At 43.3% G+C, this 21,888-nt stretch overlaps 1 protein-coding gene across 5 annotated transcripts in view; it reads right to left on the bottom strand.

The window, feature by feature from the left end:
* LOC118390072 (nuclear receptor corepressor 1-like) overlaps positions 1-21,888 on the bottom strand; it is a 118,653-nt gene that overhangs the window by 80,182 nt on the left and 16,583 nt on the right. For all 5 annotated transcript variants that reach the window (XM_035780261.2, XM_035780257.2, XM_035780260.2 and 2 more), the window contains exons 3-10: positions 21,363-21,457; positions 16,709-16,928; positions 16,021-16,203; positions 14,801-14,923; positions 12,790-12,846; positions 12,578-12,630; positions 2,179-2,245; positions 852-1,024 (exon numbers count right to left, since the gene is read on the bottom strand). In XM_035780261.2, coding sequence (XP_035636154.1) covers positions 852-1,024; positions 2,179-2,245; positions 12,578-12,630; positions 12,790-12,846; positions 14,801-14,923; positions 16,021-16,203; positions 16,709-16,928; positions 21,363-21,457 — 971 coding nt within the window. The remainder of the gene's footprint in view (positions 1-851; positions 1,025-2,178; positions 2,246-12,577; positions 12,631-12,789; positions 12,847-14,800; positions 14,924-16,020; positions 16,204-16,708; positions 16,929-21,362; positions 21,458-21,888) is intronic.

Genomic DNA, 21,888 nt, shown 5'->3' with positions numbered 1-21,888 from the left:
AACAGTTTGGCCCATAAACTATTATGACCACTACCTAGAAAGATGACTCTCACGAGCAAAACAGAGAATAGCATAATGTTCAACGAACCCTACAAGTGTCACGTGACTCTTCTGAAGGTAACCCGGGACCGGTTTTAAAAAAAATGTAAGTGGTTGTGCCTCCCCCCCAAAATATTGTTAAATATGTCTACATTTTTTTTTTTATATAATCCGAGGTCTAATATCTTCTAGATATAGGACAGACACTTAAACCTTGATACATTTTTTTTATTTTACCTTTATTTTACTAGGCATGTCAGCTAAGAACAAATTCTTATTTTCAATGACTTTTTCGAGGCTAATCACTGCTTGCGCTCTATCTCTGCCTGGTCTCGAACTACCAGTCTGAACAAACAGCCCTGACCTGCCTCTTAACAGCCTTGCTCTGAGATTTCAGCGAAAGACCCATGCCTGTGTGCCAGGAACTGCCAGACACTGGCTGGACTCTGTCCCCTGACACAGCCAGCTGATAAGCCCACTGCAGACTGCCTTCAGCGCACCACCTAGGATGCATCTGAATAGTGTGAAGAGGCCTCCTCTCTCTCCTGGTTTCATCTCCATCATTATGCACTGACCTGAAAGAAACTGGACAGGTGATAGCAATTTCTTATTATGAGGCACTGATTGTATTGCTTTCACCTTTGTTGTGTCAAAACAGTGGGAAGAGGGGAGGAACCTCGTCAATGCATTTTGAGGCGGCGGCGAGAGGACGCAACCAATCAAAGGAAGACTTTAGATTAATCTGCTACATCGTAGCCGCCAAGAAGAACAAGAGAAAAGTATAATTCCAGTTCACTGTTCCCTCAGTTTACCTCTGGAAGCGCTCCTGCTGCTCTCTCTGCTTGCGTATCTCGGGGAACTGTCTCTCATAGTACTCTCTGGTGCGGCTATCTTTGGCCTTGCGACGCGGGTTGTTCTCCATCCGCTCCACCTTCTTCTCCCAGGCCTCCATTAGCTGGTCGTAGCGCTGGCAGATGTTCTGTTCCTGAACCACACAATAATACACATTTATAAAAAGGGGATTTGAATGTTGAGGTACAACATGATGACGATGACCTAAAGCAAACCTTAGCCATGGCTAAGTAGAATATATCAAAAAATCACATTTTCTGCCGATGATACCCTGCCCTATTGGTCATATTTCGCCTCTCAAAACATAATGCTGGTCACAACTGTCAAATCCAGAAAGTTCCATTTGCCATCTTGGAATTGAAATGTGAGGTGTTTGATGTGGAACATTACAGCTTTTACAAATTATGTGCATTATACAAGAGTTTACTGTTACAAAAGAGAGAACATTTTTTATTGAAGAGAGAGAGAGTCCCATACACGGTGGACAATACAGCCTTGTTTCCACTCTCAACCAGCAAGGGCCAAACAATCCACCTTCCTCTTGGCAGGTGGGCAAGCTGCGCACTGTGCTGCCATTGTCCTGACCCTGCCTGGAAGCAGCCAGCTAAAAGTCGCACTCAGTTAACCATAGCTAGCTACCTTCATCATTTAAAAAAGGAAAACGTTTACAATGGGGGTGATCATTAGTAGAAACTATTTTTAGCTATGGGCTGACTAACTGATAAGAGTAATTTTGCGAGCCAGTGCTGTTTTGGTCTGAGGTCTGTCCCTTTGATGACATTGGTTACTTAATCCATTGACCAAGGGAAAGCCACTGATTGGACTTGCAGTACCATACTAGAAGGATGCACGGAGATACCCTGTTCAAACAGAAATTGTGTTATAAAATAAATAAATAAATTCTAAAACCAATAAGAGGGCATGTAATCTAAAGCTAGCGTGCGTGACTGCCACCTATTAATTCAATTGGCGTCAAAGACCTGCAGCGGACAATAAAACGCCACCAAATTGAGAAATGCGATGCAGTTTAACATACTGTGTATGCATACAGTTAGAGAGCTTACAAATGGGGTAAACAATCAAAGTATTATTCTCCATGGTCCGTTTGGGTCATCTCTATGAGAGCACAGCTTGTGTGGTGGAGATTTACAACCATGTCAGTCAGGCTGTCCATGTGTGTTTGGGTTCAATTGTTTGTATCAGTCTGTTTTGTTCAAAGCATTCAACACATTCCTTGAAGTTTCCTTCCCTTGAATCCCTCCCTCAAAAGCAGGGAGAGAGACTTACCCTTTGTTTACGAGCATGGTTCCTTCTCTTGAAAAACAGAATCAGTTTCTTCCTCATCACTTGATTACTGGGAGAGAGAGAAAAATTGTTTGGTCAGTGAGGTGTGCACTGACCTAGGGCCCATAGGGACACTACTGTTACTGTAAACAATACAACAAAATGATCCTGTAGGAAATAGTAAACAGGTACACAATATTATGTGTGCACAAAACATGCCTATTTAATTGCAATAAAATAATCAACCTAACCATCTGCCTTTCACCTCTCCATGGATATAAAGAAATCGATAAGGAGAGGATCCTGTATCAACAACACAACCGCTGTCTATCATTGGTCAACAAGAGCCGGGCAAACAACATCACTACTTCCTTCCTACAACACAGCAGCAGAGTGCAGAGTCATTACTTTAGAGGGGCACCAAACCATAGAGGGGAGAAAACATCTGTGGTGTAGTAAAAAGCATTCTCTCCAAAAGCAACATGCAGTGCATGAGGTATTTGACACAGAAATTGCAGACACAGTAAACAATCCTGAAGAAACAACAGGGTCATTTTAGATTTTATGTACTTGCCATCTGATCTGTGTGTAACAAGTACTTTACACAAACGGGCCATGGGAGGTGCTCTCATGACCTTAACTAGGGTTGCAAAGGGTCGGGAACATTCATGTAAATTTCAGGATTTTTTCCGGAAATTTTCCATGGGAAGTTAAGCCGGGAAATGTTGCTTAAATTCATCACAAAAAAGTGAGCTTATTCTGTGGGATACAGAGAGCAATTCTAGGTCTTGTGGAATATTTTTGCATGTAAGTGCACTCTTCCATCACATGTACAGTTATGGCCAAAAGTTATGAGAATGACACAATTATTAATTTTCACAAAGTCTGCTAACTCAGTTTGTATGGTGGCAATTTGCATATATACTCCAGAATGTTATGAAGAGTGATCAGATGAAATGCAAATTCCCTCTTTGCCATGCAAATGAATTGAATCCCCAAAAAACATTTCCACTGCATTTCAGCCATGCCACAAAAGGACCAGCTGACATCATGTCAGTGATTATTTCGTAAACGCAGGTGTGAGTGTTAACGAGGACAAGGCTAGAGATCACTCTGTCATGCTGATTGAGTTTGAATAACAGACTGGAAGCTTCAAAAAGGAGGGTGGTGCTTGGAATCATTGTTCTTCCTCTGTCAACCATGGTTACCTGCAAGGAAACACGTGCAGTCATCATTGCGTTGCACAAAAAGGGCTTCACAGGCAAGGATATTGCTGAAAGTGCACATAAATCAACCACTTAAATCGGATCATCAAGAACTTCCAAGGAGAGCGGTTCAATTGTTGTGAAGGCTTCAGGGCGCCCAAGAAAGTCCAGCAAGCGCCAGGACCTAAAGTTGATTCAGATGCGGGATCGGGGCACCACCAGTACAGAACTTGCTCAGGAATGACAGCAGGCAGGTGTGAGAGCATCTGCATGCACAGTGAGGCGAAGACTTTTGGAGGATGGCCTGGTGTCAAGAAGGGCAGCAAAGAAGGCACTTCTCTCCAGGAAAAACATCAGGGACAGACTGATATTCTGCAAAAGGTACAGGGATTGGACTGATGAGGACTGGGCTAAAGTCATTTTCTCTGATGAATCCTCTTTCCGATTGTTTGGTGCATCTGGAAAAAAGCTTGTCCGGAGAAGACAAGGTGAGCGCTACCATCAGTCCTGTGTCATGCCAACAGTAAAGCATCCTGAGACAAGTCATGTGTGGGGTTGTTCCTCAGCCAAGGGAGTGGGCTCACTCACAATTTTGCCTAAGAACACAGCCATGAATAAAGAACGGTACCAACACATCCTCCGAGAGCAACTTCTCCCAACAGTTTGGTGACAAACAATGCCTTTTCCAGCATGATGGAGCACCTTGCCATAAGGCAAAAGTCTGAACTAAGTGGCTCGGGGAACAAAACATCAATATTTTGGGTCCATGGCCAGGAAACTCCCCAGACCTTAATCCCATTGAGAACTTGTGGTCAATCCTCAAGAGGCGGGTGGACAAACTAATACCCAGAAATTCTGACAAACTCCAAGCATTGATTATGTAAGAATGGGCTGCTATCAGTCAGGATGTGGCCCAGAAGTTAATTGACAGCATGCCAGGGCGAATGGCAGAGGTCTTGAAAAAGAAAGGTCAATGCTGCAAATATGGACTCTTCGCATCAACTTCATGTAATTGTCAATAAAAGACTTTGACTCATGAAATTCTAGTAATTATAATTCAGGATTCCATAGTAATATCTGACAACAAAAAAAATCTAAGGACACTGAGGCAGCAGACTGTGAAAATATTTGTGTCATTCTCAAAACTTCTGGCCACGACTGTACAGCTGATTCTCAAGATCTTGCACACTAATGAGATGATATAGAGCCCACACTATTACACTGTCTGAGTCAAGGACTACATGCTTTCTGGTAAATTTTGATTACAATACTGGGTGAGGTGAATATATTGAATATGACATTTTTTGATAACTAGTAAATAGTAATCACTGCAGCTAATGTAGAAGGAAAAGCTGTGTACATTGGAAAATACTGTGCCAAATCATGTGTGAAGGCAACAAAGATGCAGAATCATCTGGCCAAGTGCATGAAGTTCCCCCAGCGCACACAACAAGCAACCTCTGACGAAAGTCCCTCAACTTCTATTCGGGGTGAAAATGATGAATCAGATACCTCATCAATAGCAACAGCTCCTGAATCAGAAGTTTTTCTTGACTCAGTGGAGGAAGGTAGTCGGAGAAAGGCTGATGAATGTCTTGCTCGAGCTGTGTTTGCAACTGGTTCACCTCTGATGTTCACAGGCAATGTGTATTGGAAGAGATTTCTGAATGTTCTTCGCCCAGCATACACCCCTCCAACCAGACATGCTTTATCTACTCATTTGCTGGATGCAGAGTTCAACAGAGTTCAAGGTCGAGCAAATCATAGAGAAAGCAGACAGTAATAAAATCATCTCTGATTCGTGGTCGAATGCTTGTGGGCAAGGAATAATTAACTACATCATATCCACCCCTCAACCAGTATTCCACAAGAACACAGACACAAGGGACAACAGACACACCAGTCTCTACTTTGCAGATGAGCTGAAGGCAGTAATCAATGACCTTGGACCACAGAAGGTATTTGCACTGGTGAAAGACAACCGTGTAAACATGAAGGGTGCTTGGTCTGAAGTGGAGGAGCCCTACCCTCACATCACACCCATTGGCTGTGCTGCTCATGCACTGACTCTGATCCTCAAGGACATTATGGCACTGAAAACAATGGATACACTCCACAAGAGAGCCAAGGAAAATGGTTAGGTATGTGAAGGGTCATCAAGTTAAAGCAGCAATCTACCTCACCAAGCAAAGTGAGAAGAATAACAGCACCGCATTGAAGCTGCCCAGCAATACCCGTCTCCTGGAGGGGAAGGAGTCTCTCCAAGAAATGGCCATATCACTGTCTGCCGATATAGACAGCCCCATCAAGAGGATCCTCCTGGATTATGTAGTTTGGGAGAGAGTGGTAAGCAGCCTGAAACCTATAGCAGTAGCCATTGCACAGATTAATGTAGACAATGCCATTCTGTCTGACGTTGACACTGCTTGCAGATGTAAGAGAAGAAATCCATACTGCCCTGCCCAATTCACTGTTGCGCCAAGCAGAGGAAACTGCAGTTCTGAAAGACATCAAAAAGTGAAGACTTCTGCCTGAAGCCCATACACGCCGTAGCGTACATGTTGGACCCCAAGTATGCTGGCAAGAGCATCCTATCTGGTGCAGAGATCAACCAGGCCTATGGTATAATCACTGCCGTGTCTTGCCACCTTGGCCTGGATCAGTGACACAAAATTAAAGTGGAAAACCACACTACAGGCTGATCCAATTTTGATGTTATGTCCTTAAAACAAGTCAAAATGAGGCTCAGTAGTGTGTGTGGCCTCCACGTGCCTGTATGACCTCCCTACAACGCCTGGGCATGCTCCTGATGAGGTGGCGGATGGTCTCCTGAGGGATCTCCTCCCAGACCTGGACTAAAGCATCCACCAACTCCTGGACAGTCTGTGGATGGAGCGAGAAATGATGTCCCAGATGTGCTCAATTGGATTCAGGTCTGGGGAACAGGCAGGTCAGTCCATAGCATCAATGCCTTTCTATTGCAGGAACTTCTGACACACTCCATCCACATGAGGTCTAGCATTGTCTTGCATTAGGAGGAGCCCAGGGCCAACCGCACCAGCATTTGGTCTCACAAGGGGTCTGAGGATCTCATCTCGGTACCTAATAGCAGCCAGGCTACCTCTGGCGAGCAAATGGAGGGCTGTGCGGCCCCCCAAAGAAATGCCACCCCACACCATGACTGACCCACCGCCAAACCGGTCATGCTGGAGGATGGTGCAAGCAGTAGAACGTTCTCCACGGCGTCTCCAGACTCTGTCACATCTGTGAAGAGCACAGGGTGCCAGTGGCGAATTTGCCAATCTTGGTGTTCTCTGGCAAATGCCAAACGTCCTGCACTGTGTTGGGCTGTAAGCACAACCCCCACCTGTGGACGTCGGGCCCTCATACCACCCTCATGGAGTCTGTTTCTGACCGTTTGAGCAGACACATGCACATTTGTGGCCTGCTGGAGGTCATTTTGCAGGGCTCTGGCAGTGGTCCTCCTGCTCCTCCTTGCACAAATGCAGAGGTAGCGGTCCTGCTGCTGGGTTGTTACCCTCCTACTGCCTCCACGTCTCCTGATGTACTGGCCTGTCTCCTGGTAGCGCCTCCATGCTCTGTACACTACGCTGACAGACACAGCAAACCTTCTTGCCATAGCTCGCATTGATGTGCCATCCTGAAAGCCTTGGCCAGATCAATGAATACGGCTGCACAGTATTGTTTCTTATCGATAGCGGTTAAGATATCGTTTCGGACCTTAAGTGTGGCTGAGGTGCACCCATGACCAGCTCTGAAACCAGATTGCATAGCAGAGAGGGTATGGTGAGATTCGAAATGATCGGTAATCCGTTTGTTGACTTGGCTTTCGAAGACCTTCGAAAGGCAGGGTAGGATTGATATAAGTCTGTAGCAGTTTGGGTCAAGAGTGTCCCCCCCTTTGAAGAGGGGGATGACCGCAGCTGCTTTCCAATCCTTGGGAATATCAGACGACACGAAATAGGTTGAACAGGCTAGAAATAGGGGTGGCAACAATTTCGGCAGATAATTTTAGAAAGAAAGGGTCCAGATTGTCTAGCCCGGCTGATTTGTAGGGGTCCAGATTTTGCAGCCCTTTCACAACATCAGCTAACTGGATTCGGGAGAAAGAGAAATGGGGAAGGTTTGGGCGAGTTGCTGTGGTGGGTGCAGTACTGTTGACCGGGGTAGGGGTAGCCAGGTGGAAAGCATGGCCAGCCGTAGAAAAATGCTTATTGAAATTCTCAATTATGGCGGATTTATCAGTGGTGACAGTGTTTCCTATCTTCAGTGCAGTGGGCAGCTGGGAGGAGGTGTTCTTATTCTCCATGGACTTTACAGTGTTCCAGAACTTTTTTTGAGTTAAATTTACTTCCTGCAACACTTCTGCTTGAAAAAGCTAGCTTTGGCTTTTCTAACTGCCTGTGTATAATGGTTTCTAGCTTCTCTGAAAAGCTGCATATCACAGGGGCTGTTCGATGCGAATGCAGAACGCCATAGGATGTTTTTGTGTTGGTTAATGGCTGTCAGGTCTGGGGAGAACCAAGGGCTATATCTGTTTCTGGTTCTAAATTTCTTGAATGCTTATTTAAGATGTTTAAAGGCATTTAAAAAAAATTTAAAAACAGGCATCCTCTACTGACGGGATGAGATCAATATCCTTCCAGGATACCCGGCCAGGTCTATTAGAAAGGCCTGCTCGCTGAAGTGTTTCAGGGAGCGTTTGACAGTGATGAGTGGAGGTCGTTTGACCGCTGACCCATTACGGATGCAGGCAATGAGGCAGTGATCGCTGAGATCTTGGTTGAAGACAGCAGAGGTGTATTTAGAGGGCAAGTTGGTTAGGATGATATCTATGAGGGTGCCCGTGTTTACGGCTTTGGGGAGGTACCTGGTAGGTTCATTAATAATTTGTATGAGATTGAGGGCATCAAGCTTAGATTGTAGGATGGCTGGGGTGTTAAGCATGTTCCAGTTTAGGTCGCCTAGCAGCACGAGCTCTGAAGATAGATGGGGGGCAATCAGTTCACATATGGTGTCCAGAGCACAGCTGGGGGCAGAGGGTGGTCTATAGCAGGCGGCAACGGTGAGAGACTTGTTTTTAGAGAGGTGGATTTTTAAAAGTAGAAGTTCAAATTGTTTGGGTACAGACCTGGATAGTAGATCTTTGCAGTAGATTGCAACACCGCCCACTTTGGCAGTTCTATCTTTGTCTGAAAATGTTGTAGTTAGGGATGAACATTTCAGAATTTTTTGGTGGACTTCCTAAGCCAGGATTCAGACACAGCTAGAACATCCGGGTTGGCAGAGTGTGCTAAAGCAGTGAATGAAACAAATTTAGGGAGGAGGCTTCAAATGTTAACCTGTTCGTACTAGGGGGCAGTATTTTCATTTTTGGGAAAAAACGTTCCTGTTTTAAATGGGATATTTTGTCAGGACAAGATGCTACAATATGCATACAATTGACAGCTTTGGATAGAAAACACTTAACGTTTCCAAAACTGTAAAGATATTGTCTGTGAGTATAACAGAACTGATGTTGCAGGCGAAAGCCTGAGAAAAATCCAATCCGGAAGTGCCCCAGGTTTTGAAAGCGCTGCGTTCCAATGAGTCCCTATTGAGCTGTGAATGTGTCATCAACGAGCTTACGCTTTCTACGTATTCCCCAAGGTGTCTACAGCATTGTGACGTAGTTTTACACATTTATGTTGAAGAATAGCCGTAGGCGGCTACATTGTGTAAGTGGTCACATGGTGGCTCCGAGAGAGATTCTCGCGTAAAATACAGAGGTAGCCATTACTCCAATTGGTCCTACTGAAAAACGAATTGTCCCGACGGATATATTATCGAATAGATATTAGAAAAACACCTTGAGGATTGATAATAAACAACGTTTGTAATGTTTCCGTCGATATTATGGTGGTAATATGAAATATTTTTTGGCGTTGTCGTGACCGCAATTTCCGGGCGATTTCTCAGCCAAACGTGAAGAACAAATGGAGCAATTTCACCTACAAAAATAATCTACCTGGAAGTCTTGAGTGAAAACATCCGAAATTCAAAGGTAAACGATTTAATGTGATTACTTTTCGTGACAAGGTTGCCTGCTGCTAGCAAGGCATAATGCTATGCTAGTCTATGATAAACTTACACAAATGCTTGTCTAGCGTTGGCTGTAAAGCATATTTTGAAAATCTGAGATGACAGGGTGATTAACAAAAGGCTAAGCTGTGTTCCAATATATTTCACTTGTGATTTTCTTGAATAGGAAGATTTTCTAGGAAGATTTATGTCCGTTGCGTTATGCAAATTGGTGTCAAGGCGATGATTACGCTCCCGGACCCGGGTTTGAGAGTCACAAGAAGATAACATGCATGAAACCAAGGCCATTACGGTTACAGAAGTCATCAAAAGAGAGCGCCTGGGGAATAGGAGTGGAGCTAGACACTGCAGGGCCTGGATTCACCTCTACATCACCAGAGGAAAAGAGGAGGAGTAGGATAAGGGTACGGCTAAAAGCAATGGGGGCGATAAAAAAGCTTCAAGGTATAAGGAACAGACAAAGGTATGGTAGGATGTGAATACAGTGGAGGTAAACATAGGTATTGAGTGATTATGAGAGAGATATTGTCTCTAGAAACATCATTGAAACCAGGAGATGTCATTGCATGTGTGGGTGGTGAAACTAATAGGTTGGATAAGGTATAGTGAGCAGGACTAGAGGTTCTACAGTGAAATAAGCCAATAAACACTAACCAGAACAGCAATGGACAAGGAATATTGACATTAAGGAGAGGCATGCTTAGTTGAGTTATCAAAAGGGTCCAGTGAGTAGTGAGGTTGGTTGGGGTGGAAGGATCATTGGGGATCATTCAATATTCCCTTGTTGTTGTTCAGTGAAATCATTCCATTCCAACTCATTTAATTAAAGTTCAATTTGTAACTAAATGTTGTTTTCTATTGGAAAGATTTAATAATTTGCAATTATGTCTACTTATGATAAGGTAAAAGGTTTATGTTTGTCTCCATATGATATGGTAAATATATCCAAAGCAAAAAACATCTATATTTAAGTGGTATGAATATTAATTTGCATATATTTCTGTTAATTCCCATATATTCCTGGTAATTCCCCACAGAGCATTTCCACCATTGAATATTCCCAAAATGCGCAACCCTACACACCATCTCTCCTTAGGACACCATCGCTGAGGGGTAAGAACAGTGGTTGGGCCACCTTAAGCGCACACAAGTAAAGTCCTTGATTAAAAGGCCTCAACCATAGGCCAGTTTCTCATGGTTAGACCCAGACATCCTGGCCTTCAACCCTACCATCTACACCCCTACATTAACCTAGCTATATGTTTCCTTCACTTTACACTGACGGATCCTCTTTTTCAATCTTTCTCACTTGTGTCAATGGAGCAAACAGAGAATTCATGTCCCGGCTGACAGTGCAGACAAAACTCAACCATTAATTATCAAAATAGAGGTTCATATAATATAATATATATATATATATATATATATATATATGAACCTCTATTTCCACACAAACACACAGTGGGGCAAAAAGGTATTTAGTCAGCCACCAATTGTGCAAGTTCTCCCACTTAAAAAGATGAGGCCTGTAATTTTCATCATAGGTACACTTCAACTATGACAGACAAAAATAATATATATTTTTAAAAATCCAGAAAAACACATTGTAGGATTTTTAATGAATTTATTTTCAAATTATGGTGGAAAATAAGTATTTGGTCACCTACAAACAAGCAATATTTCTGGCTCTCACAGACCTGTAACTTCTTCTTTAAGAGGCTCCTCTGTCCTCCACTCGTTACCTGTATTAATGGCACCTGTTTGAACTTGTTATCAGTATAAAAGACACCTGTCCACAACCTCAAACAGTCACACTCCAAACTCCACTATGGCCAAGACCAAAGAGCTGTCAAAGGACACCAGAAACAAAATTGTAGACCTGCACCAGGATGGGAAGACTGAATCTGCAATAGGTTAGCAGCTTGGTTTGAAGAAATCAACTGTGGAAGCAATTATTAGGAAATGGAAGACATACAAGACCACTGATAATCTCCCTCGATCTGGGGCTCCACGCAAGATCTCACCCACCTCATGGGGTCAAAATGCTCACAAGAACGGTGAGCAAAAATCCCAGAACAACGAGGGAACCTAGTGAATGACCAGCACAGAGCTGGGACCAAAGTAACAAAGCCTACCATCAGTAACACACTACGCCGCCAGGGACTCAAATCCTGCAGTGCCAGACGTGTCCCCCTGCTTAAGCCAGTACATGTCCAGGCCCGTCTGAAGTTTGCTAGAGAGCATTTGGATGATCCAGAAATAGATGTCATATGGTCAGATGAAACCAAAATATAACTTTTTGGTAAAAACTCAATTCGTCATGTTTGGAGGACAAAGAATGCTGAGTTGCATCCAAAGAACACCATACCTACTGTGAAGCATGGGGGTGGAAACATCATGCTTTGGGGCTGTTTTTCTGCAAAGGGACCAGGACGACTGATCCGTGTAAAGGAAAGAATGAATGGGGCCATGTATCGTGAGATTTTGAGTGAACACCTCCTTCCATCAGCAAGGGCATTGAAGATGAAACGTGGCTGGGTCTTTCAGCATGACAATGATCCCAAACACACCGCCGGGCAACGAAGGAGTGGCTTCGTAAGAAGCATTTCAAGGTCCTGGAGTGGCCAGTCTCCAAATCTCAACCCCATAGAAAATCTTTGGAGGGAGTTGAAAGTCCGTGTTGCCCAGCAACAGCCCCAAAACATCACTGCTCACGAGGAGATCTGCATGGAGGAATGGGCCAAAATACCAGCAACAGTGTGTGAAAACCTTGTGAAGACTTACAGAAAACGTTTGACCTCTTATATACCCTTTGTTGGCAATGACAAAGTATTGAGATAAACTTTTGTTATTGACCAAATACTTATGTTCCACCATAATTTTCAAATAAATTAATAAAAAATCCTACAATGTGATTTTCTGATTTTTTTTTCTTTCTAATTTTGTGTCATTGTTGAAGTGTACCTATGATAAATTACAGGCCTCTCATCTTTTTAAGTGGGAGAACATGCACAATTGGTGGCTGACTAAATATTTTTTTGCCCCACTGTATATACATACACACCGTACATGCAAGAAACAAAGTGCATACTCACGTCTTTATGTTGTCATGGTAAACTTTTGTATCCGATGGCTGATTATACAGGGGCTAAGAAAAAGGGAGGGGGAGTAGAAATCAGTCTATGTAATGACTATCATTAGCTACTAGTATTATAATAACTCAAATCATTGCTACCATATGCAGTTTTTCAAAAAACCTAGGAAACAAACAATCATTCAACCATTGAAAAACCCCTCAACCACCTACCAGTTCAACCTTAGGACCAAGACCTTCAAATATCTTATGGGCCTCTTCAGCTTTTTTCTGAAATGTAATAAAATACACAATATGATGATATTATAATATGATGAGTCCTTTGTGATTGAACACACAATGTGGCCTGCAAGCTCTGTGGTTCCGTGTGTTTAATTACAGCTGCATAGACTTTTGCCAGCGTAGGACAATAACTATTTGGACACATTAATTTGCTAAAATATCTTCCCTTTTTCCCCCCTCAACTAGGTACAATTATATAAAAGAAACACTCCAATATTTTAGACGTCACAAGCGTCTGAACTCTAAAAATATGTATTTCTTCCCAGGCAGCACTGTGCGGCGAATCTCCCTGCCAAAAAGAGGAAAGCCAAGGGAGATTGTCGGGCCAGGTTATAAAACGAGTTTCAATAAGCTCAATCAGCTGAGCTAGTGGCCAAATAAATTATCCAAAGAATGTGATCTCCATGTACTGTATTTCCAAACTAATTTACATAAGTAATAGGAATGTGTCCATCTCTTAATTATTTTTGCTTATTGTTTGCTTGTGATTTTTTGTGGTTTCTAAGCTTTTGTCCAAATTACGCATAACGAATTGAGAAGCTACAGTTGTTTGAAAAGCAGACACACAATGCAAAGACAGAGAAAATAGTGTTCCGGTAGAGCATAATTAACAGACCTTGGCAATAGTGACAAATCACGTATCACACAAGACTGTCAACTGTAAAAAAAAAAAAAAAAAATAAATAAAACACGTTAAAAAAAATATATATTTTCATAAAAACTCTGCCCAGATACTGCTGTGGCAGATAACCAAGACCACAAGGGGAATGTTCTACGTGGCCCGTAGCTCTGCTCTCACAGGCTGGGCTGAGGAGAAGCTTTCCTGCTAAAAGGGTTAATAGCTGCCTAAAAAGGATGCAGTGCAGACACGACCAACAGTAACCTCCAAACACACAGTCCCTCCCTCCCTTTTCCTTCTGCTAAAAAACACAAGATACACAGTCTGTAGCTGTACTCTTTTTCTCAGTCGGGGGATTGCGCAGGAGCAGTTGGCACTCCCTCGCATGCTACCTGCCTCACCTGGGACCAATTTAGAGATTGTTTTCTACAGTAAAAAGACTACAGTAGCCACTAGGATGTAGACAAACAAGGCAACCATGACTGCAGATGTATAACATAGCAGTAATCCCATTTACTGTAGTCTCAAAATGATTAAACATTTATATTATGTAATAAAGTTTATTTATTTTCATTTCTATTTCAAAATGGAACACACTTTGTTAGTAGCATGTATAAATCATATGAAATAAAGTCATTCAAATAATTTGACTCACCCACATCATTATACCTGGATGCAAAAGTATCAACTCTGAAACAGTTTTATTCATTTGGGCTAATGGCTAATAGCTTCTACCTGAGCACATGGTACGTGGTAATTGCATGCAATGGCGATAATTAGCACAACACTCTGTACTCAGTCCCTCTTACCCATTTGCTCACTGAGCAGCATTGCTGCATGAGCCAGGCGGGGGAGAGCTACTATAGCGCTGCGCAATTCACGGCCATGTCTCGGACGCAGGCGGTGACGCCACTTCCGGTGGCGTAATTTTTTGGGAGAGCTGGGACACTCTTTCCTGTTTTATATGCACCCTTTCTCTCTCAATATGTTTTGCTCTCTGATACACACGAGCAAAACACACACACAACTCCAAAGGTTGACTGTCTTGAAAAAATATCCATGACACACGAACAAAAAGACTTAACGGAATCCTGGATGACATTCAAGCCTTTCTAGCCCGATAAACTTATACACAAGCATTGTAAGATTTAAGTATTATTATGCATTGCCCCTCCAGATTCATAACTTTTATCAAGTATGACGTAGATAACAGTACAGCGTGGTAAAACCACCAGACACATGGAGTTGTCTGTGTAGTCACAGGTATAGTAAAGGTGGAGTGCAGCATGTGTACAGTAGCGGAGGATTCCCCATTAAACCCACCCTGTTCTCGTCATAGATAATCTGGACAATGCTGCGGTGCTTGTTGTGTTCCTGTGGTATGGGGGGAGGGGTCACTGGCTTTTCTGGCTCCACTGGCTTCGCCGCTTCCTCCTCCAGTTGTTGCTGAGAGACAACATCAACACATTACCTCTGTCAATAAATGAATGTGCGCAGACAAACACACACAGGAAAATATTATATGGTAAACTTCCTCTCCTCCATGAATCATACAATTATAAAATTAGGCATGGGTTTCATGCTGCATATTCACGTTTTCTAATTCCATCTCGATTCAGCTAATGGTGGTGGCTGGACAGGAAGACAAGGCTCACTGTTAATCTGATTCCAGTCCCTGATATGTGAGGCTCATGCCGGATTATTCCCCACCCACTTGTTTTAGGGCATTTATTTTAAGAGCTCTGTAATGTAACTGATAATGGCCGATCTATGCACCATCTAAGACTATTGACTGACAGTTGAACTGGTGTGTCTGTGTGCGTTTACATGGTTAAGGTTAAGTAAACAACCTGGTTATAGAAAACCGCCTGAGATTAGGGGTTCCTGGAATACCTTGAATAAATAAATCCCAGAAAATCCTGGGAAAAGCTTCAGGAAAACAAACATTTACTTTCTCCCAAAGCCAAGCTCAGTTTACCTTCCTGTCTAATGAGTAGGGATTTCAAAAATGTGTTTTTTTCTATCCAACGACAAACATTTTTATGAAGCAAGTTAATGCTCACTTCACCAGGCCAGGACAGGAAGAGCGCTTGACATAGCAAATAATCCCACAGGCGGGGGGGCAACCTGTAGCTCTGCCAAGGAGATGAGTGGCCCTCCCTGAGACTACTAGCTAACTTGTGGGGCTTATCTTAAGGCCCTTTAACCATGTCTGGCTCACTTCCAACAGAGACAGGTTCATTTCCACCTCCTTGTTACTGAGACGAGGCTTTTCACTCAGTTATAATATCTTGTGAAATATTTGTATTAGTGGGCATGTATTCATGACAAAAATAAATTTGTTTTAGTTCAATCAACAATTCCATCAATTGTAATTTTGATGCATTTGGTTTATGGGCACTGTTTAAATCAACTCCAATATTTACGCTATTGGCTAGAGCTCCAAGACAGGAAATCTTTCTTATCGACACAAATCACAGAATAATTTCAACAGGTCTGGGGCAGGCTATTAAAGTGTGTTACGTAACAGTGGCCTAAACAACCTGCTTCTTCTTCAGCTTGAAGATCTGCTGCTCCACTTTAGCGATCTCTCTGTCCACACGGTCCATGCTCTGGATCAGCTCCTCCTTGGACAATCTGGAGGGCGAGCTGTCAGGCACCTCCCCCACATGATGCAGCCCTCCTGGAGCCTGGGACTCAGCTTTCATGCCACTGAACTGGGTCTCCTGGAACACAGACAGAGAACGTGAGTCCACTGCAGTGAACGAGGGTTCAATACATTGTGCATGGTTTTTTTTGTTTTTTTTTACCTTTATTTAACTAGGCAAGTCAGTTAAGAACAAATTCTTATTTTCAATGACGGCCTAGGAACAGTGGGTTAACTGCCTGTTCAAGGGCAGAATGACAGCTTTTGTACCTGGTCAGCTCGGGGATTTGAACTTGCAACCTTTCGGTTACTAGTCCAATTCTCTAACCACTAGGCTACCCTCCCGCCACCCCTGTGAGATTACATTGTAGTCAGTCAGAGTCACTGACAGACTGTACAGAATCTACAACTCAACTTGTATCCCAAATAAATTATCATTATGTGATCAAAATGAGACATTCTGCACCACACCTTGCTGAAATCGATATCCTCAAACATATTTAAAGTCATTGAGAGTTTAATACATTGCTTTAGCCATCGTTTTCTATGTCTTTATTAGAACTAGGTAGATAGGCGACGTGCACCTTATTGACCTCCCCTACGTTGGTTCTGAGGCTGTCCTGGACCTGGTGGGACTGCAGGGGTAAAATGATTCCCCCGGGCAGGGCACCGCGGGTGAAGTGGGCCTCCGAGACAGTCTCCATGCGGGGCCGTTTGGCCTCCAGAGCCTCGTGGCCGTCAGCCTGCTGCTGGGAGGTGACACTGTGGAACTGCTGCTCGTAGCCATGACGTCTCTCTGGAGGCCTGGAGGAGGAAGGTAAACATCAGATCACACACATTCCTCCTGATACAGGAATAACATCTATAGTGACTACCTTCTACAATAACATCTATGCCAGGGGTGCTCAAGTATTATTTGAAAAGGTCCGGTAACACAAATTTCCTAAGTGGCAAAAGTCCGGATGGATAGTCATTCATCAGCGTAGCAACAAATCCCAACCCATGCTACCCCCAACCCCCCTCTTGTTCGCAGATTTTTGTTGTTGCAATTCTACATATTTTTCATGTCTAAACCATGTTAATATGATACCAGGGGTCATAGCCTTAACGAGATGTAAAAAATCTTGGGCGACTGAGAGTTGTCTGATCTTCCAACTAATTGATTGAATTTTAAAGTAGATATTTCCATTTATAGACACTTTCTATGAGTTTATCAAATCAACTTTATGCACTGAGATGGTCTGATGCTTTAAGCGCACCGCTTGATGAAATAATGAAGACAACAAATGACTAGGAGGGTGTCCGACTGCAATTGACTTGATTGTGCGCAGATTTGCGTGATAGATAGATTGATAAATAAGTGTACCAAAAATCCCTCATTCATTTAGGAAAAACATTCCCTAAACCCTTGCGCTCTTTACGTGACATGTATGCGTCGCAAACACGTGACCAATACACCCTGACCTAAAGCATATCATAATCACATCAATAAAATGGGTTATAACAAACTCCATGTGGGGAATGTTTACTTGTTGCTCAGTAGGTAAAATGGGAAGTCGGTTGTGTATAATAAATTGGACTAGTTGTGGAAAATACTGGAGATGAAGAAAAATAATGTAAGGAGCAGGCACTGTATATTATGCATGCCAAACAAACAGGTGCTGTTAGAATATAGTGTACCGATGATGAAAATTACAGGTCTCTCATCTTTTTAAGTGAGAGAACTTGCACAATTGGTGGCTGACTAAATACTTTTTTGCCCCACTGTACAGTGCCTTCAGCCTATTCAGACCCCTCGACTTATTGATAAGTTACAATTTTTTAAGTATAAATCATTAGCAATCGACGTACACACACAATACCCCATAATGATAAAGAAAAAACAGGTTAAACATTTTTGCAAATGTATTAAAAATACCTTATTTACATAAGTATTCATACCCTTTGCTAGGAGACTCGAAATTGAGCTTAAATCAAATTTTATTTGTCACATGCGCCGAATACAACAGGTATTCCTTAGTGAAATGCTTACTTACAAGCCCTTAATCAACAATGCAGTTATGAAAATACGTAAAAAAGGTAAGAGATAAAAGTAACAAATAATTAAAGCGCAACAGTAAATAATAATAGTGAGGCTATATACAGGGGGATACTGGTACAGAGTGTCAATGTGCGGGGGCACCGGTGTCGAGGTAACATGTACATGTAGGTAGAGTTATTAAAGTGATAATAGATCCCAACTGAGTGTAGCAGCACCATAGAAGAGGGGGGAAGGGCAATGCAACTAGTCTGGGTAGACATTTTATTATGTGTTCAGAAATCTTACGGCTTGGGGGTAGAAGCTGTTTAGAAGCCTCTTGGACCTCGACTTGGCGCTCCAGTACAGCTTGCCGTGAGGTAGCAGAGAGAACAATCTATGACTAGGGTGGCTGGATGCTATGACAACTTTTAGGGCCTTCCTCTGACACCGCCTGGAATAGAGGTCCTGGATGGCAGGAAGCTTGGCCCCAGTGATGTCCTAGGCTGTGTGCACTACCCTCTGTAGCGCCTTGCGGTCAGAGGTCGAGCAGTTGCCATACCAGGCAGAGATGAAACCCGTCAGGCTGGATGCAAGTGCATCCTGTTCTCATTGATCCTCCTTGAGATGTTTCTACAACTTGGAGTCCATCTGTGGTAAATTCAATCGTTTGGACATGATTAGGAAAGGAACACACCTGTCTAGATAAGGTCCCACAGTTGACAATGCATGTCAGAGCAAAAACCAAGCCATGAGGTCGAAGGAATTGTCTGTAGAACACCGAGACAGGATTGTGTCAAGGCACAGACCTGGGGAATGGTACTGCAGCATTGAAGGCCGCCAAGAACATAGTGGCCTCCATCGATCTTAAATGGAAGCTGGGACCCACCAAGACTCTTCCTTGAGCTGAATGCCAGGCTAAACTGAGCAATGAGGGGGAGAAGGGCCTGGTCAGGGAGGTGACCAAGAATCCAAGGGTCACTGACAGAGCTCCAGAGTTTCTCTGTAAAGATGGGAGAATCTTCCAGAAGGACAACCATCTCTGCAGCACTCCACAAAATCACGCCTTTATGGTAGTGGCCAGACAGAAGCAACTCCTCAGTAAAAGGCATGACAGCCCGCTTACGGTTTGCCAAAATGGCACCTAAAGACTCTCAGACCATGAGAAACAAGATTTTCTGGTCTGATGAAACCAAGATTGAACTCTTTGGCCTGAATGCCAAGCGTCACATCTGGAAGAAACCTGGCACCATTCCTACGGTGAAGCAAGTTGGCAGCAACATGCTGTGGGGGTGTTTTTCAGCGACAGGTACTGGGAGACTAAATTGAAGCAAAGATGAACAGAGCAAAGTACAGAGAGATCCTTGATGAAAACCTGCTCAGGACCTCAGACTGGGGTGAAGGTTCACCTTCCAACAGGACAACGACCCTAAGTACACAGCCAAGACAAATCAGGAGTGGCTTCAAGACAATTCTCTGAATGTCATTGAGTGGCTCAGCCAGAGCCGGACTTGAACCCGATCGAACATCTCTGGAGACCTGAAAATAGCTGAGCAGCAATGCTCCCCATCCAACCTGACAGAGCTTGAGAGGATCTGCAGAGAAGAATGGGAGAAACTCCCCAAATACAGGCATGCCAAGCTTGTTGCGTCATACCCAAGAAGACTCGAGGCTGTAATTGCTTCCAAAGGAGCTTCAACAAAGTACTGAGTAAAATGTCTGAACACTTATGGAAATGTGATGTTTTTTTATTTTTAAGAAATTATCAAACATTACTAAAAATCTGTTTTTGCTTTGTCATTCTGGGTTATTGTGTGTAGATTGATGAGGGGGAAAAAAATTAATATATTTTAGAATAAGGCTATAACCTAACAAAATGTGGAAACGGTCATGGTCTGAATACTTTTCCAACGGCACTGTATATGGATGATTTATAAAGCCAGGCACATTTAACAGTTAGACTATTGATTATAGACCTAATTAAGTTAGGGTTTCCCATCTCCTCACTTTTCTTTTGGTACATTTTACCCATTTTTCTTGTAATATCCAAACTGGTAGTTACAGTCTTGTCCCATTGCTGCAACTCCCGTACGGACTCAGGAGAGGCGGAGGTCGAGAAACATGCATCCCCGAAACACGACCCGGAAGCCAGCCGCACCAATGTGTAGGAGAAAACACGGTCCAACTGATGAATTCAGCGTGCATGCGCCTGGCCCTCCACAAGGAGTTGCTGGGGCGCGATGGGACAAGGACATCCCGGCTGGTTAAACCCTCCCCTAACCCCTAAAACGCTGCCCCACTCAGGAGGGCCCCTCCTCACTTTTCGTAGACAATTAAGGCAAATGCTGTTTTTTTATCTCCTAACGCTGCTGCTGCATCCGCCGCATTGTTCTCAACAGCAACATGCTGGTTAACTTTGCTATTATGCACATAGCAACACGGTCTAGGAAAAGGCGTCAATTCAACAGCGCATTGATGTTTCAGAACCGCGGACAGCGAGCGCTATCCAACACGGGAAAAAGGGCATTTGTTATAAATTAATATTTTTATTAGTGTGGCATCATTGTTCTTAGGTAATATAGCCATATACAATTGCAGTAGCATGTCTCGGTGATGGACCGCACTATCCCCACGGCCTCCACAATGGACAGGCGAGAGTCAGACCGGCGTCTTGTACACCATAAAATATAATTTTTGCTACTGCCCGACTAAATTAATCTCGAGCGACCAACAGCCTATCGACCAATTGACAAAATGGGGTGAGCCCTAGAAGCCGCCTTCCGTATTGACCCTGTTCTGAGTCAGGATCCGGAACTCAGAACAGGGTTTTATGCACTAGTACATTCTATGGCGGGGATGTTCAATGTTGGTCCTATAGGGCCGAAACACTTCTGGTTTTCATCCTTACCTTCAAAAACGTGGGACACCAGGTGAGTGCAAATAAAAACCAGAACTAGAATTTAACAGTGCTACTCTATAGGATGGTTTCCCAGACACCAGATAACGGCCAGTACTAACTTAAAAGGCATGTGGAGACTCTCGATTGAAAGCACTTCTTAGTCCAAGACTAGGCTTAATATGGGTCAGGGAAACTGGCCATGTGAGTAGACCTTTTCTTTTGTGCTACTTTTAGGCTAACTGAAAAATCCCAGAAATTACTGTCATCATCCCCCCAACAGACTATAATAACAGGCTTTTGAAGCTGAGGTGGCCGTTGGTACCTCTCAGTTCCAGGGTGGAATTCCGAAAGCAAGGAAGGCCTTCGTCGACCTTGCTGGTCCTGCAGGTGACCTCGGTAGTCCGGGACGGTGAACTCCTACACACACACATTAAACAAACAATAATAACATGATGGTTTAGACTAGTCAGTTGCACAGTGAATAGGGCAGGTCTGCACAGCCACGAGATACAGCCTGTTGATAACACATGGCATGTCAGAGCAACAACACATTTCACCAAAACAGCGCTATTGCCCAAACCAATCGATAACAATTCAAAACAAAAAAATGTTTAAGATAATACAATTAGTTGTAGGGCCAAATGCATTCAGAATGCAAACATTTTTTTTTTTAAAAGCCCAGCATTGCAGAATCCCTCATGTTGGATTGCAAGGGAGGCAGAGACATTTATGCCTATGATACACTATCAAGAAGGGAAACCTCTCTACTTGATGATTATTAACTTTTTTTTTGGGGGGGGGTGAAAAGGTTAAATGCACCAGTTTTTATCTAAATATCAAATCATTTC

Source organism: Oncorhynchus keta, chromosome 11 (assembly GCF_023373465.1).
Source record: "Oncorhynchus keta strain PuntledgeMale-10-30-2019 chromosome 11, Oket_V2, whole genome shotgun sequence".
NCBI classification, from domain to species: domain Eukaryota; kingdom Metazoa; phylum Chordata; class Actinopteri; order Salmoniformes; family Salmonidae; genus Oncorhynchus; species Oncorhynchus keta.
This window is presented reverse-complemented; position numbering and strand designations above follow the sequence as displayed.